At 42.6% G+C, this 15,285-nt stretch overlaps 1 protein-coding gene across 3 annotated transcripts in view; it reads left to right on the top strand.

Moving 5' to 3' along the window:
• The first annotated feature begins 461 nt into the window (after window positions 1-461).
• IBTK (inhibitor of Bruton tyrosine kinase) overlaps window positions 462-15,285 on the top strand; it is a 51,341-nt gene continuing 36,517 nt past the window's right edge. For 2 of the 3 annotated variants that reach the window (XM_033143298.1, XM_033143295.1), the window contains exons 1-2: window positions 463-679; window positions 9,130-9,799. In XM_033143298.1, coding sequence (XP_032999189.1) covers window positions 9,476-9,799 — 324 coding nt within the window. In that variant the 5' untranslated portion in view covers window positions 463-679; window positions 9,130-9,475. Of the gene's footprint in view, window positions 680-9,129; window positions 9,800-15,285 lie in introns of all 3 variants that reach the window. The other variant, XM_033143296.1, reaches the window with a different exon arrangement.

Here is a 15,285-nt window from a genome sequence, read left to right as displayed (position 1 = left end):
CCACTGAAACAAGGGACGGCTCTGCAGCAAACGGCGAAAGTGGCTTACTAGAGCCCAAGCCTGCACCTCTCCCTGAGGAGCAAGTCCAGTTTTGCCAGACCCCGCAACTGGGCAAACACGCACAGGGTTGCGCCCTCTCCGAATTGCTGCCTGTGCTGCTTCGCCCGGGGCAGTTTTAAGCTATTTAAAGGGGCTTCGCTTCGGGGAAAACAGCCGCCGCACGCTTCGCTTGCAACCCGACCGGTTGCGGCGGCGACTCGGCGAGGAAAGCCGTCGTCCCTCACCCCTTCCCCTCCTGGGGGGCTCTTCGCCCTCCCTCATGCGCCCTCCTGCCCGGAGAGGGCCTATTGCGTGTCAGCCCCTTATAGCTTCTGGCTCCAGAGGCAGAAGCCGGAGCGTTGGCTCCCGCCGGCCAATAGGCGCTCGCGATACTCAGCACTTCGCCCAATCGCGCGCTCCTTTGCTCCGGTGTCCTCAACCTGCCCTGTTCCGTCTCCTCCTGTGAGGGCTTGCAGCCGTGGCCGATTCCTTCCCTGGCTGCCTTGGCCTCTGCTCTCTCCCCTCCGCCGTCAGTCGCCCTGGCTCGGCCCGGAGCCCTTCGGAGACACTGAGGATGAGCTTCCCCGTTCCCCAGCGCGTGTCCTCTTGCGACCGTCCCAGCCCATTCATCTAGCGACTGGTGAGGGCGGAGGTGCTGCGCGGGGTGGGGGAGACTCTGCTGGGGGAGGTGGTGGGGGGAGAGGGCGGCGGCGGGAGGGAAGGCAGGCAGGCATGAAAGAATGTTGCTACCTTGTCTCCCAGCCTCCCACCCACCCCACACCCGACCACCGCCCAGGTAGAAGTCTGGGGGCTTCTAGCAGCTGCATGGCAGGTAGGAATTCAACAGGTGCAGACGGCTCCAGTATGGGCAGGCGTTGAACGGAAAAGCTGCACCGATTGCATTTCTCCTCGCCATGCAGTTGTTTTTTTTCCAGTCTGCAGAAGCTCTGCCAGAAAAATAAAAGATGGCAATCTTCAGAAGGAGGTGTGGGACGGGACACACACACACACTTCAGGAAAACTGAAGCTGGGCACCTGTATTTTTATATGGGGAAAAAGAGTCCCTCATATATATATCTCTCTCTCTCCACCCCACACCCGGAAATTGTATATGGAAATACGCTTTCTAAATGCTTCTACACCTAGTTTGCAGGATTGACTTTCAGGGCTACCACTGTGCCCTGTGGTTCCTTAACATTTTGCTAATAGGACTTGTAATTTGAACTCTTCTGCAAAACTCCATTGGGTAGTGTTGCTTTCATTGGTTCCAAGGGCAACATCCATGACGGTTTATTTCTGACTGATAATGCTGAGGACACCTTCCCCTTGAATGTTTACACTGTCTAGGTCAGGAACGCCTTGCTCTCCTTACTTTGATTGTGAGATAATTTATTGCGTACACACTAGCAGAGCAGGTCATCTCTGTTTAATGGAATGTACAGCTTGGAGAGAAAAGTACTGGCAATACAGTGAGAAAAAGGAATGTTCTTGGTTGTACAGGCAGAGCTCAGTCCTCTAAATCTTGATTGTGTACATCAACTCTCAAATGTTCACAAGATGCCCCAAGTCTGTTAATGAAAATTATGACATCATTGTTTTATTTTTTATTTTTGTTTTAATATTGCATTGATAATTGATTTTTATGGAATTGGACCTTGAATCAGACCCGCAATGAGTTGGAGAATAAAAGTTATACGTGTCCAACTTGCTGCTCACATCAATACATTGACTGCAACATCCTGCAGCAGTTCCACATCAAGTACATTACAGTGGTCTGTTCTGGAAGTTGACAGGATGGATAACTGAAGCCATATTATCCCTGTTCAGAAAAGCCTGTTGTAATTGGTGCACCAACTGAAGCTGGACATAAGCACTCTTAGCCATTAAAGTCACTTGGGACACAAATGTCCATAATGGTTCTAGGAGCAACCTGCAAACTACAAACCTGCTCTTCCAGGGGGAGTGCAACTGAATCTAGAGCAGGTTATTGATATCAATAGGGTTGTCCTCTTCCCTAACAAATGTCATTAACCAGGTGACCAAAGCAGTTTTGATTGCAAAACCAGGACTGAATGCAGATTTAAATGGGTCTAGATCAGTGGTTCCCAACCTTTTTTGGGGGCCATTCCTCACCTTTGTTGTTGTTGTTGTTCAGTCGTTCAGTCGTGTCCGACTCTTCGTGACCCCATGGACCAGAGCACGCCAGGCACGCCTATCCTTCACTGCCTCTCGCAGTTTGGCCAAACTCATGTTAGTAGCTTCGAGAACACTGTCCAACCATCTCATCCTCTGTCGTCCCCTTCTCCTTGTGCCCTCCATCTTTCCCAACATCAGGGTCTTTTCTAGGGAGTCTTCTCTTCTCATGAGGTGGCCAAAGTACTGGAGCCTCAACTTCAGGATCTGTCCTTCTAGTGAGCACTCAGGGCTGATTTCTTTGAGAATGGATAGGTTTGATCTTCTTGCAGTCCATGGGACTCTCAAGAGTCTCCTCCAGCACCATAATTCAAAAGCATCAATTCTTCGGCGATCAGCCTTCTTTATGGTCCAGCTCTCACTTCCGTACATTACTACTGGGAAAACCATAGCTTTAACTATACGGACCTTTGTCGGCAAGGTGATGTCTCTGCTTTTTAAGATGCTGTCTAGGTTTGTCATTGCTTTTCTCCCAAGAAGCAGGCGTCTTCTAATTTCGTGACTGCTGTCACCATCTGCAGTGATCATGGAACCCAAGAAAGTGAAATCTCTCACTGCCTCCATTTCTTCCCCTTCTATTTGCCAGGAGGTGATGGGACCAGTGGCCATGATCTTAGTTTTTTTGATGTTGAGCTTCAGACCATATTTTGCGCTCTCCTCTTTCACCCTCATTAAAAGGTTCTTTAATTCCTCCACACTTTCTGCCATCAAGGTAGTATCATCAGCATATCTGAGGTTGTTGATATTTTTTCCGGCAATCTTAATTCCGGTTTGGGATTCATCCAGTCCAGCCTTTCGCATGATGAATTCTGCATATAAGTTAAATAAGCAGGGGGACAATTCCTCACCTAAGCATCTCTAAAATCCTGATTCTGCCCCCATGACATATAATTCTTATTATTCAAAAAGTGAACTCCTATTCACATGGAGGAAGCCTAACAGGCCATTAACTGTTAATAAGTCAATCTCAAATTGCCCCCCTTAAAATCAAATTGCCCCCCTGTGGGGTGTGTGCCCCACGCTGGGAACCACAGGTTTAGATACACGTTTCATCTAAGTATCCATGAAGCTCTCCTACTACCACCTTATCTAGCACCTTGCCCAAGTTGTGATGGGGTGTAGTGATTAAATGCAAATTTGGAGACAATGACATTAAACCAGCATTTTTCTGTATTCCCCCAACACACCGTGTCTATTTCCTCTTGAGCCATTTTCAACTGCTCCTTAAAATGGCCTCCCCCCCAACCTTGTGCACTCCATGCATGGTGGACTCCATCTCTCTGTTCCTGCCAGTTTAGCCAGTAGAAATGATGAGAATTGTAATTCAGAATATCTTGAGAGTAGCAGCTCAGCTGTAGTGGTGGTTTCAGAGCAGTGATTTAAAAATAACTCCTTGGGAATGAAGACATTGTGCTGATTTTTGGAAGTCTCCTTTTTATTGAACTTGAATATTCAAAGGACTAAAGGCAAAACCTTAGCTACTTTATGTTTCTCTAGTCAAAAGCCTAAAAGCATGAGAAGAAAGGAGTAGAGAATTTAATATTGTAAGCATGTCCAATCCAAGATTCTACTTCTTCCAAGTTGGCAACTCAACTGAGCAAGCAATCTGAAGGAAGCATAACATAAGCCATATAAGCTAATGCACTAATAACTGCTGAGAGTTCAGCCTTAAGGAAACATAGGATGCTGCCCTATACTGAGTGAAACCATAGGTCTTTCAAGGTCAGAATTGCCTACACTGACTGGCAGCAACTTTACATGTTTTCAAATGGCAGCCTCTCTTGGTCCTACCTGGAGATGCCAGGGATTGAACCTGGTACCTTTTGTATGCAAACAGGTGTTTTACTAATGAACCATATCTCTTCCTCCAGAGTGTTTCTGCTATAGGACAAGAGCTTGCATTGATAGAAGCTATTTGGTATTGCTTTTTGACTTCCTGTGATCCGCAATGGCCTGGGGTTTGATCAGAGGCTTCTTTGTTCACAGTCTCCTCACTGTACCCTTGCTGTTGTTTGTGGACATCTGGGTGTTGCAGGGGGGGGGCGGGGGTAGAATCTGTGCCATGCCTGCTTATATTGTTGTGTTGTATGGTTGTTGACACTTTAAATTGTGTTCTCTCCTTTAATGGGTGGAAAGGACTATGGGGCTAGTACATAGCATACTGTTGTTTGGCATTAGAACAGATAAATGATTGTAATCTTTCTTGCATGATTGGCCACTCCTGTTTTTTTCCTATTACCATATTACCTCCCCTTGGAGGAGCAGGTTTGTAGTTTGCAGGTTGCTCCTAGAACCATTATGGACATTTGTGTCCCAAGTTACTTTAATGGCTAAGAGTGCCTATGTCCAGCTTCAGTTGGTGCACCAATTACAACAGGCTTTTCTGAACAGGGATAGTATGGCTTCAGTTATACATCTTCTGTCAACTTCCAGAATAGACCATTGTAATGTACTTGATGCCTGGCGTGCTCTGGTCCATGGGGTCATGAAGAGTTGGTCACGACTAAACAACAACAACAGTGTACTTGATGTGGAGCTGCTGCAGCTAATGTATTGATGTTAGCAGCAAAATGGTCATGTATAACTTTTTATACCTACCACCCACTAATGCATCTTTCTTGATGATAAAATTTCCTTACCGCCCACTAGTGCGCAATGGAAGGAGGTTCCGCTTGTGCCTTAGAATCCCCCACTGCCCATCTAGAATCCTGAAACACCCACTAGTGGGCGGTAGGGACCAGGTTGACAACCCCTGGGTTAGACAAAACCACTCCCTTGCTCCCTTTCCAGTTTCTCTTCCGAAGCAGTCTTTGGAGTGAGTTTGCCCAAGAACAAGGGCTCAATATTTCCCCTGAGACCAGTCCCCAGACCTGTGCTGCTGCACAAGGAATGACTTAGAACTAGCTTCTTAAATTCATATAGTTTTTAAAAATCAAGAGGTTACAGAAAGTCCTTACTGTGAAATAGGCGTCTGTCAATCATAAATATAGGTGCTACATTTGGGCCACTGCATGGCACAAGCAGAAAAATAAGTGCTTTGCAAAAAAAAAAAAAAAAAAGCCTACAGAGCAAATGGCTTCTTTGGTGGTAAGGCACACCAAAGAGCTTGTGTTAGTGTAAATGATTCTATGACAGGTTTGCTGTTATTTTTGGTTGTTTTTACTAGTGTGGTAGAAAAAACGTAATTTGGGTTTCACTATAATTTTGTGTACCCTGAGCCTTTTATCTGTTTGATTCGAAATGAAAACTTGTTGCTATTGATTACATGTTTAGTCATAAAAGAAGCATTTCCTGATTGGCTGCATTGTGGACCTTGTAGTGACAACATAATTCAGGTCAACATCTGTGTGATTTAAAAAAATATTTTGCATTGATATTTTAGCATTATTTGTTTGCTTACAAAACATGAAATTTACTTACTCTGTAACACTACTCGATTGCCTTTGCTGTAACACCATAGTAAAAAGATATTTGTAGATAGTAGTCAAAAAGCAATGTAGGAGGTTTCCTGTATTTTGTTAAATTATTAGATGCACACTTTCCTACCTTTTGGAAGCATCTGGTGTTGATCATATTTGAGATGAATCATAACTTTCCAGAAAATGCTGGAATTCAGCTTTCTTGCATTTCCTCCCCATGACCTGATCTGCTTGGATAGTCATTTTCATTTTAATGTTCATGATCCCTTGACGTCTGCTTTGCATTAAGATTTCTTTTTGATGTGTCTTACCTAGAGATTTTTAGTTTTGTGCTCATTTCCATGACATGTGGATATATTACTGTTAAATAATAACCTATTGCCCACTTCATTGGCAAGGAATGCAGGCTGCTTACAGTGAAACAAATATGTGAGCCAACATTTGCATGTTGAATTTGTCTAGCACTATTACACAACTTGTGAAGCAACAGATAAGAGAGAACTGCTGAGTCAAAAATGCTGCATGATGTCAGCAGTTTACTTTTTATAGCAAGTTCCTAAATAGTACTCTGACTAATGTTGTCCTGCCTTCCAGTTTGTTCCCTCTGTGCCCTTTACTGTCAACTCAACAAGTTAAACAAGTGCTGCTAACCCACTTTCGGATTGTGGAGTTTGGCAGTTACAACACATTAGCTGTATGTTTTGTCCCTTCAACCCCGCCCCCCCAATTGAGAAGTATAGTTTTGAAAGGGAGGCATTTAAGTTTTAACTTGACGGCCATTAAAATAAGTGATAAAATATGCTTGCCATTATAAATCTTAGTGCTGCAGATGTTAAAGTGTGTGTGTGAATTATTAATATACAATATAATTCACAGCTAATTGACAGGCTGTCTTTGGCATTTGATAGCTCGGTTCCACTTCAAGTATTTGATGGTTATATAGCCAATATTTGATATTCTGCCCTTTTCCTCTAATAGGATAACACTCAGTGGTTCTTTGAAAATATCATAGTTGATGGGGTGAAATATTTCCAGATCAATACTAACTATAAAGTTTGAACAAAATAAAAAAATTAAAAAATTCCTTCCAGTAGCACCTTAGAGACCAACTAAGTTTGTTCTTGGTATGAGCTTTCGTGTGCATTCACACTTCTTCAGATACACTGAAACAGAAGTTTTTCTTGGTGAGGTTGATGGACTTCCATTTCATGCGACTCAATGTGGTGCCTTCCATAGTTCCAGTTACAGGTAGATAGCTGTGTTGGTCTGCCGTAGTCAAAACAAAATAATAAAAATTCCTTCCAGTAGCACCTTAGCGACCAACTAAGTTTGTTCTTGGTATGAGCTTTCGTGTGCATGCACACGTGTGCATGCACACGAAAGCTCATACCAAGAACAAACTTAGTTGGTCTCTAAGGTGCTACTGGAAGGAATTTTTTTATTCTTTATTTTGTTTTGACAGACCAACATGGCTACCTACCTGTATATGAAGTTCGAGAGTTTGTAGTGAAAATCACCAAAATTTGTTAGCCATGCTTATATATAATGTTATTTCTACATTGCCCATCAATTTTTTTAATCAAGTGGCTTATAATTTTATAAAAAATACATATAAGCCTACATGACCACAGGGAGAAGAGCAGAGAAAAAAAATGTCATGTTGCATCTGTAACAGTGAAACAGGACACTTTCATCTGCTCCAGCTGCAATAAAACATGTCTCTCCCATGTTGGTCTCTACAGCTACAGTGGGTACTGTGACTTTCTAGCAGTTTGAATTTACCCCCGTTGGTGCACTCTTCCATTGTCTCTCAAGACAGATGGATGCCAATAACATGCCTACATAATTTGAGAGCTGGCTAGTGTAGTGGCTGACAGGGTGTGGGGGGTACAGTTGTCTCACAGACAGATGCACAGAGCAACTTCATTTGCAAGTACAGCTTCTTGTGAAATGCAATCAGTAAGCACAAATATCACTTCAAAAATTAAAAAGAACAGGTTGTAGCCCAAGTCTTTTTTGCCTGATTAAACATGAGGCCAGGCATATAAAGAAGCATGAAGAAAACATTACCTGTGTGTAGTTTATGTACTTATGTACACATTTAAACCTGTTTGTAGGTGTCTATATGTGCATAGGCACCTTAGTTTAAATAGAACACCAATTGCATGAAATCCCATATGGGTAGTGTGTGTGTGTGTGTGTGTGTGTGTGTGTGTGTGTGTGTTTACATGCTGGTGTCGTATTTAAAAATGGACACAAGTGTGTGAAATATGAGGCAGGCAAGTCAGAGACCATATAAAACTTGAAACAAATATGATGATGAGTTGCATCAGGCACCAAGCCACAACTGCTGGTAATGAGCAAGTAAGAAAAGTCCCTAGTTAGATCTATTTCTGTTACATGTCTGGCAAAAGCAAGTTCCATCTCCAAAAGCAAGTTCACATAATTTGTCAGTAAATTAGTTGGTGAATATGTAGTACCTGGGACAAAGATTAAACATACTTAAATGTATGTATAAATAGAATAGAAGCATGTAGTTTAAATCTTGTTTATTTCCATATCTTTCTTTTAAAAAAAATATGTTGGTACTTATTATTTTATTATTTACTAAATTTGTCAGTCACCTTATCTTGCTCAGGGCAACCCAAAGCGACTTACAGTCAAAATCAAATGAACCCCACATTGATACATTTGAACCAAGAGGAAAGAGAAATACATTAAAAACACCCCACTTCTGAAAGGTCACTGTCACAGATAATTAAAGGCCAGAGGCCTGGTTATAGAGGATAGTTTTTGTCTGGCGCCTAAAGATATATAAAGATGGGGAGAGCATTCCACAAATGGTGAACCACTACATAAAAGTCCTGTTCTTGTGTTGCCACCCTCCAGACCTCTCATGGAGAGGGCGCACAAAGAAGAAGTTGGCATAGCTTGTGTGTATGTATGATTTAGTTATTTCTAGGGTGGTACAAGAAAATGCTTGAGGGGTGAGGGTGCCCAAAGAGATGGGGGATAGGGGTAGGTGTAATGGTAAAAACTGAAGTGTCTGCAGAACAAAGAAGGCCCATCTTTCTGGTCTTAGAAATCCAGTTCAGAGTTTCGATTTTCTATCCAAATGTTTTGTGCTTCCTCCTGTACCGAAGGGCTTGAATCTGACATAGTTGAAAGTAAAATGTCAATGTGATGTACATTTAATATAAATTGTCTGTTTGCTCTAGCACAATTAACATAGTATTCTCTTTGCCAGTGAGGGATGGGGGCAGAGTAGAGTTTCACATAAATTCCCAATTTGCATCTGTATTGGAGTTGTTTAAGATGTTGTTTTGTTTTTGTTTTATCCATTGTTTGCTGCTCTCATCTCCTTTAAGAGGGAGGCCAGGAAACAATAACCAATCAATAAATCAATAAATCCTTGAAACAGTTGCTGATACTCTGAACGTTTCCTAATCTCATTTTTCTCTCATTTCTCTTCTTGCAGATCTCCCTTGCAATTATGGATATCTGAAAGAACTAGCCAGTGTGGAGGGGGAATCCCCCTCCTCACACCTTTATTGCCTTTTGGAAACTTTTTCTTCCTCAACTATAATACGATATTTTGTAGATAAAGAAATGAACTCTTGAATTTATATTGATGAAAATATTTATTTTTTTAAGTGCCAAGCCTTAACAGCACAATAATTCCCATGGCAGCTTTCTGCAACTGAATAAAGACTGTACCTGAAAATCATGATTTTCTTGTGAAGAAGGGGCACAAAGCAGAGTTCCCTTGTCTGTGTTTTACAGGGGTTTCTCTTGTACAGCGGAGTAGTGCAGTAAAGCGTAAGATGAGTTCTTTGATGCCTGACTGTACTTTGAAGTGTCGATCACTGCAGCATGCTTTGGATATTGTTTCTGTCATAACTCAAGGGAGTGAAGGCCAAATCAAGGCCTTCCTCACTTCTCACTGCTACAATGCCGCAACAAGCAAGGATATCTTTGGCAGGAATGCCCTCCATCTTGCCTCTTCCTGTGGTAAGAAAGGGGTGCTAGATTGGCTGATAGAAACAAATGGAGTGGATTTGTTGGCAAAAGACAAGGAGTCTGGATGGACAGCTTTGCACCGTGGCATTTTCTATGGTCATATAGACTGTGCCTGGTCGCTACTGAAGGTTGGTATTTTGCAATTCTTAGTGCCGTTATGAATATGCATTTGGCCTCATGACTTTAGGAACCAAGCACTGAGCAAAATCAGACCGTACTGTATATAAGCAGTTGGATGGAATCCAATGTCGCACTCAGGTGAACGTTATGTTAGTGCAAGCATTTATTCTTGTGCAACAAAACGTTCTCTCCATCTCTTGGGGAGAGCATGTGGGGAGAAGCAAGGAAAGTAACCGCAAGTGAAAATCCTTGCGCGGATGGAATACCACCCACTTCTGCCAAATCCCATGTGGTCATTCTTTCAGTTGCACATATCTTTTTATCAGGTTGTCATGGTTTGTTCAAATAAAATCTAACTAGAGTGTTCTGTTGAATAATATGTAGGGGGAAAATCTTAACAGGAAGGCTTCTGTATAATGTTTGAGTCTGGTGTCAAAACAAATCGTTTCCCGCTATTGCAGGCAAGGTGGAGGCAAGGTGAACTACAGATGGCTTCAGGTTTGCTCTAGGTTTTTGTCTGTTTGTCTCATTGTTTTATTTTTGATGCATTTGAAGTTGTTTTCAACTGAAGAACAGTTATAGATTCTCCTTGTTAGTCTTCTCTAAACTGGTCTCCTCCAGATGTTTTGGGCTGCAGTTCACAACACAGTTGTGCCTCCTGGGACCAATGGGAATTGTAGTACAATGCGTCTGAAGAGCGCCAGGTTGGGCAAGGCTGATGTAGGGCTTTAAACGTAACTAGCCCCAATTTAAATTGTTCTTGCTTCCTTTTTTTGTTGCAATTATTTATATCCCCTTTTTCACAATACATGCTGTGGCGATCACACAGGGTCCCCGGTCGTTTGACGGACTATTGATCCCTGTGCCACCACGCGCTTCGCTGCCACCAACCAGGATCCCCTCCCTGGTAATAACTTTCACAGTCAGGGTGCAATTTTAAACAAAATAATAAGTGTTTATTTAAAAACTTCAACAACTTAAGAAATTGGTTACAACCCTGCCTACGCTCACCACTAGACCTCACCACCAACCCTCACAATCAACAACCACCCACCAACCAACTCCCTCGATCAACTGCTCTTCATCAACTCCCTCAACTCCCCGCTCTCTAACTCTAACTGACTCCTTCAGCTGCCCCTAGCTCCTCCCCCCCTCTGTTTATTGGACAGCCTAGGGTCAGCCACTTAACCCCTTTTTCACTCCTGCTCTTATATGTATCCCTAGAAAGGCAAACGCCACATACCTCCCCCCTTAAATAAGTTTGATTCAGGAGGGATAACTGCACAGAGTTATACTCCTGATCAAACTGCGGGACACATTAATTCAAACAAACATTTCCTATGTTTACTAACCTTAACTCCTCATCTTATACTGGCTTAATAATTGTTTTTTTTTCCCACATTATATACAATAGATCATGCAATATTAAACCTTTAGTTACTGCAAGAAAATTTGTAACTGTCCATTTTAATCTTTGCCTTCGGGTCTTCGTGATAAGGCATCTGCCACGATGTCCAGGATCCTTTCACGCTCCTTATTGTCCTTAACCGCCACAAGAAGTGTCTTTCTCTAGGCACCAGTCTTTTCTCTGCCACACGTGATTGGATGCAAGTTGGATGCAAGTTGACACAGTCCAACTCCGATCCCTGCAGTCGATGCGTCTGTAACTATTGTGGATTCCAAGCTGTGTAGAGTCTTTGTTTCTCAGGGTCAAAAGCTCTCTTGGGTCACCCTCTCTCTCCTTCAGGATCTCTGTTAAGTGTTGTAGCCTGAGGTCTTGTACAAACGTCTCCATGTCACCAAAAGCAGCATAAGAACTGGTTGTCTGGCTTTTGAATTCATTGGGAACTGCTTTCAGAAGTTTGTGGAAAGCTGCTTTTTTAGTCAGCTTGCTGAAGCTTTTTGGACAATCAGGTTTACTTAATGAAAGTAGACTAAAAAGCTCTGATTGCCTATTGCTGTTAGTAATCTCCCTTGCTGTCAGTCCATCTTTGGTATGTATTGAATTATCAGTTCCCACTTCAAGCAATTTGAAGACTACTTTTTTATGTCTTTGATGTGGTGGCCACGTTAATGCTGTGTAACCACGTTCATCTTGGGCATTTATTTGTGTTGCATGAGCAGCAGGGTACCCAACTTCCCACCACACAATCTCTAGTGTAGGAAACACTTTCACTTTCATAGAAAGTTGATGGGACACCCTGGCAACTATAACTTTCAGTATGTTTTTCTTTCTATATTTCCAACTGATGAATGTTTTATCATAACTTTGAATAGTTGTTCTAACTGATCTCACAGATAGGTCACTTTTTAAAACAACTCTGACTCCTCTTGAATGGGCATAACCCATAAGCTCTGGGTTGTATTTTCCAACAATCGTCACTATGGTAATATGTGACCAGTCATAAGCTTTCCAGGCCTGCCCCCCAATGTCAAATATAAAGACCTTGCATTCTAAATATGGGGCTTCCTGTTCCTCATCCCACAGGATCCCGGAAATAAAACTGTTTACTAGATCCATGTTTACATTATATGGGCGCTGACGTCCTGCCATATCACTGCCATATCCCTTGGAAAGGAACTTTTGCAATTGAACAAACACGGGCCTTAATTGAACCTAGACAGGTATAATCATAGCCATCCCATGGAACACCCATCACAATCTTCTTTGGATTAATGCCCATGTGAATATATTTTTCATATTCCATTATGGTGTGGCTATACGGAGCATTGGCTCTGGCTTTGCATTGCAACCACATCTGACTCTGTTCATCATACGGCATAGCAAATATGAAATCACAAGACTTTGCAATCCCGGTGTCAGTGTGATGGACTACCCCTTTTTCTAGTCCTGGAGTATTACTGAAAATCGTTTTAAATTTTTGTGGGATATTTCTTATTTCCTCCTGCTGTGAATGGGTTAAGGTAGGGGCTAGCTTAACTTCTTGTATATTACATTCTTGCTCCCCTCTCCCTTCCCAGCATGATATTTCTGCTTCTTCTGGGTCCTCTCGGATAGCATAGAGAGCCCAGCTCTCGGTTCTCTGGTAAGGCTTAATCATGTTTACGTGAACTACCTTGCGCCCCTCATCCCCCTGCTGGATAAGGTAGTTTACATTATTTATTTCGGACACGATTTGGGATGGTTCCTCCCAGGCTAGTTGCATTTCATTCCCCTTTTTGGTTGCTCTAGGCAAGGGTTGTGCCAAGTCGAGTCCTAACCTCTGGCAAATGTCACAGGCTTGGCAATACATTCTAATTTGCTTCCCCATTCCTGGCCAATAGAAATTTTGTGCCACTCTTCGTTTGGTCCGAGTTATCCCCATATGTGCCCCAAAAATACTATTATGGGCTTGTTTTATGATTTCTTCTCTGTACATGTGAGGAACCACTAGTTGTCTGCGGTTTCCTCCTCCCCCTTTATAAGGTGTGCTAAGGGCTTCACGATATAACAGCCCCTCCTCTAAGCAGAACCTCTCTGGGCAATCAGGGGTTAATGGAACAGTAGATTTTGCTGCCTCAAAACAGCTGTTTAGTCCTATGTCATTCTTTTGTTCCTGAGAGAAATTAGTCTTTTGAGTAGTTTTGAAAGGTATTAGGAAGCCTGGCTCACTCAAAGTTTCAACTTGAGGACTTTGAGTCCTGCCCTCATTGGCAACTGTTTCGCTTCCCTCAGTATCAGTTGACAGTTGGCCCCCCTTGGAGCGGGTAATAACAAACGCACTCTGTACATGCTCCAGGAGATCCCAACCGATAAGCACCGCAGTGGGGATTTCCTCTGAAATGGCCACTTGCCACTTTCCACTCCAGTCATGTAACTTAATGTTTACCTCAGCCATTTGGAGTCTAACTGGCTCCTTGGCGATTCCTTTTAATTCTATAGTTTTTCCTGGAATTATTCTCTCGGGACTGATTATCTCAGGATGAACAATTGTGATTTGGGATCCGGTATCTTTTAACCCTAGATATTTTTTGTTTTCAATCCAAATATTTTCTCCTGACTTTCTCAAGAGCAAATCATTCTGTTTAATCAAGTAACAGTGTATTACTGAGGCCTCAGGAATCTCCTCTGTCTCAGGCCTAGCTAAAGCTTCGGTTTCCGTGGCAACCTGCTTAGCCTCACCCTGCCCTACTGAGTGGATACAATAAGAGTGTTTTTGAGTGTTTGTGCTCCCAGATTTAACTTGTTCACCAGTCTTACATTCAAAGCTTCTGTGGCCCAGTTTATTGCACGACCAGCACCTCATATCTCTTCCCCCAGTATAATTAGATTTATTTTCTTTTACCTCAGAGGTATGGGTGTTAGTTTGGCCCACGTCACTTGGGCTTTTTGACTGTGGTATGTTTCCCTTTTTCATTGCCGGAGAAGAGCTTCCTTTAGCATATTGAAATTGGTTTCTGGGGTTCCCCCACAATTTCCCGCCAAATTTTGGACTATCAAATCCATGGTCCCTAATTTCATTAATTTGGTCAGCTATGGTTGCTGCCTCCTGGATGGTTTTAGGACTTCTTTCCTTTACAAGATATTTCAGCTCCCCAGTTATGGTGGCATAAAATTGCTCCAACGCAATAACCTCTCTGATTTTTTGAATTGAATCCGCACCCTCCTGCTCTAACCATTTTTTGAGGTAATTCGTAATTTTTGCCCCCAACTGAGCATACGTTTCTTCTCTCAACTTTGTCACACTCCTGAATTTTTTTCTTAGTTGTTCTGAGGTAATTCCAAACCTCGTATAAATTAATTGTTTAAACATCTCAAAATCTGTTGACTGTTCTTCTGTCATTTGGGCGTATATTTCTGCCAGTACGCCACTAATTCTAGCCCTTAAGATCACCATTTTCTCCTCATCCTTCACTTGGAAATCTTTACAGGCTCTCTCAAATGATATCAGAAAAGCCTCTGGGCTATCTTTCTCCTTGAACTCAGGGAATCGCTTTAAATCTACCTTCCCTGTTGTTTGACTACTGGTGTTATTTCTGTTATTTTGATTCTCCATGGCTGCTAATTCTAGTTTCTTCATTTCCAACTGAAATTGCATTCTTTCGCTCTCACTTTCCCTCTCAGCTCGAATTCTTTCGCTCTCACTTTCCCTCTCAGCTCGAATTCTTTCTTTTTCTAATTCTAATTTATATTGTTGTTCTAGTTTCCACTTTTCTAATTCTATAGAAACTTGTGGCTCTCTCGCCTCAGGTACAATATTAGTTTCATCTTCTAAGCTCTGCTCTTCCCTCAGAGGATTCCCATTTTCCTCCCCTTCAGAGCTATCTTGAGCTGGTTCCCTCACAGGGTTCTTTGTCTTTTTAGGTGGCATATTGTGTGATTGAGGATTGACAGTTAAATTAACAAAATAAGAGAACTCTCCTCTCAGCACTGTTCCCCCTGGCTAGGTTTCTCCAGACTCGGGTCTCAAAGTTCTGCTATGGGTCTTCTCTCTACCCGTTAAGCTTACTTCTTCCGACCCCAAGTCAAAACCCTCTGCCAGAACAGATTTGT

This window comes from Lacerta agilis, chromosome 3 (genome assembly GCF_009819535.1).
Source record: "Lacerta agilis isolate rLacAgi1 chromosome 3, rLacAgi1.pri, whole genome shotgun sequence".
Taxonomy (NCBI): domain Eukaryota; kingdom Metazoa; phylum Chordata; class Lepidosauria; order Squamata; family Lacertidae; genus Lacerta; species Lacerta agilis.
This window is presented reverse-complemented; position numbering and strand designations above follow the sequence as displayed.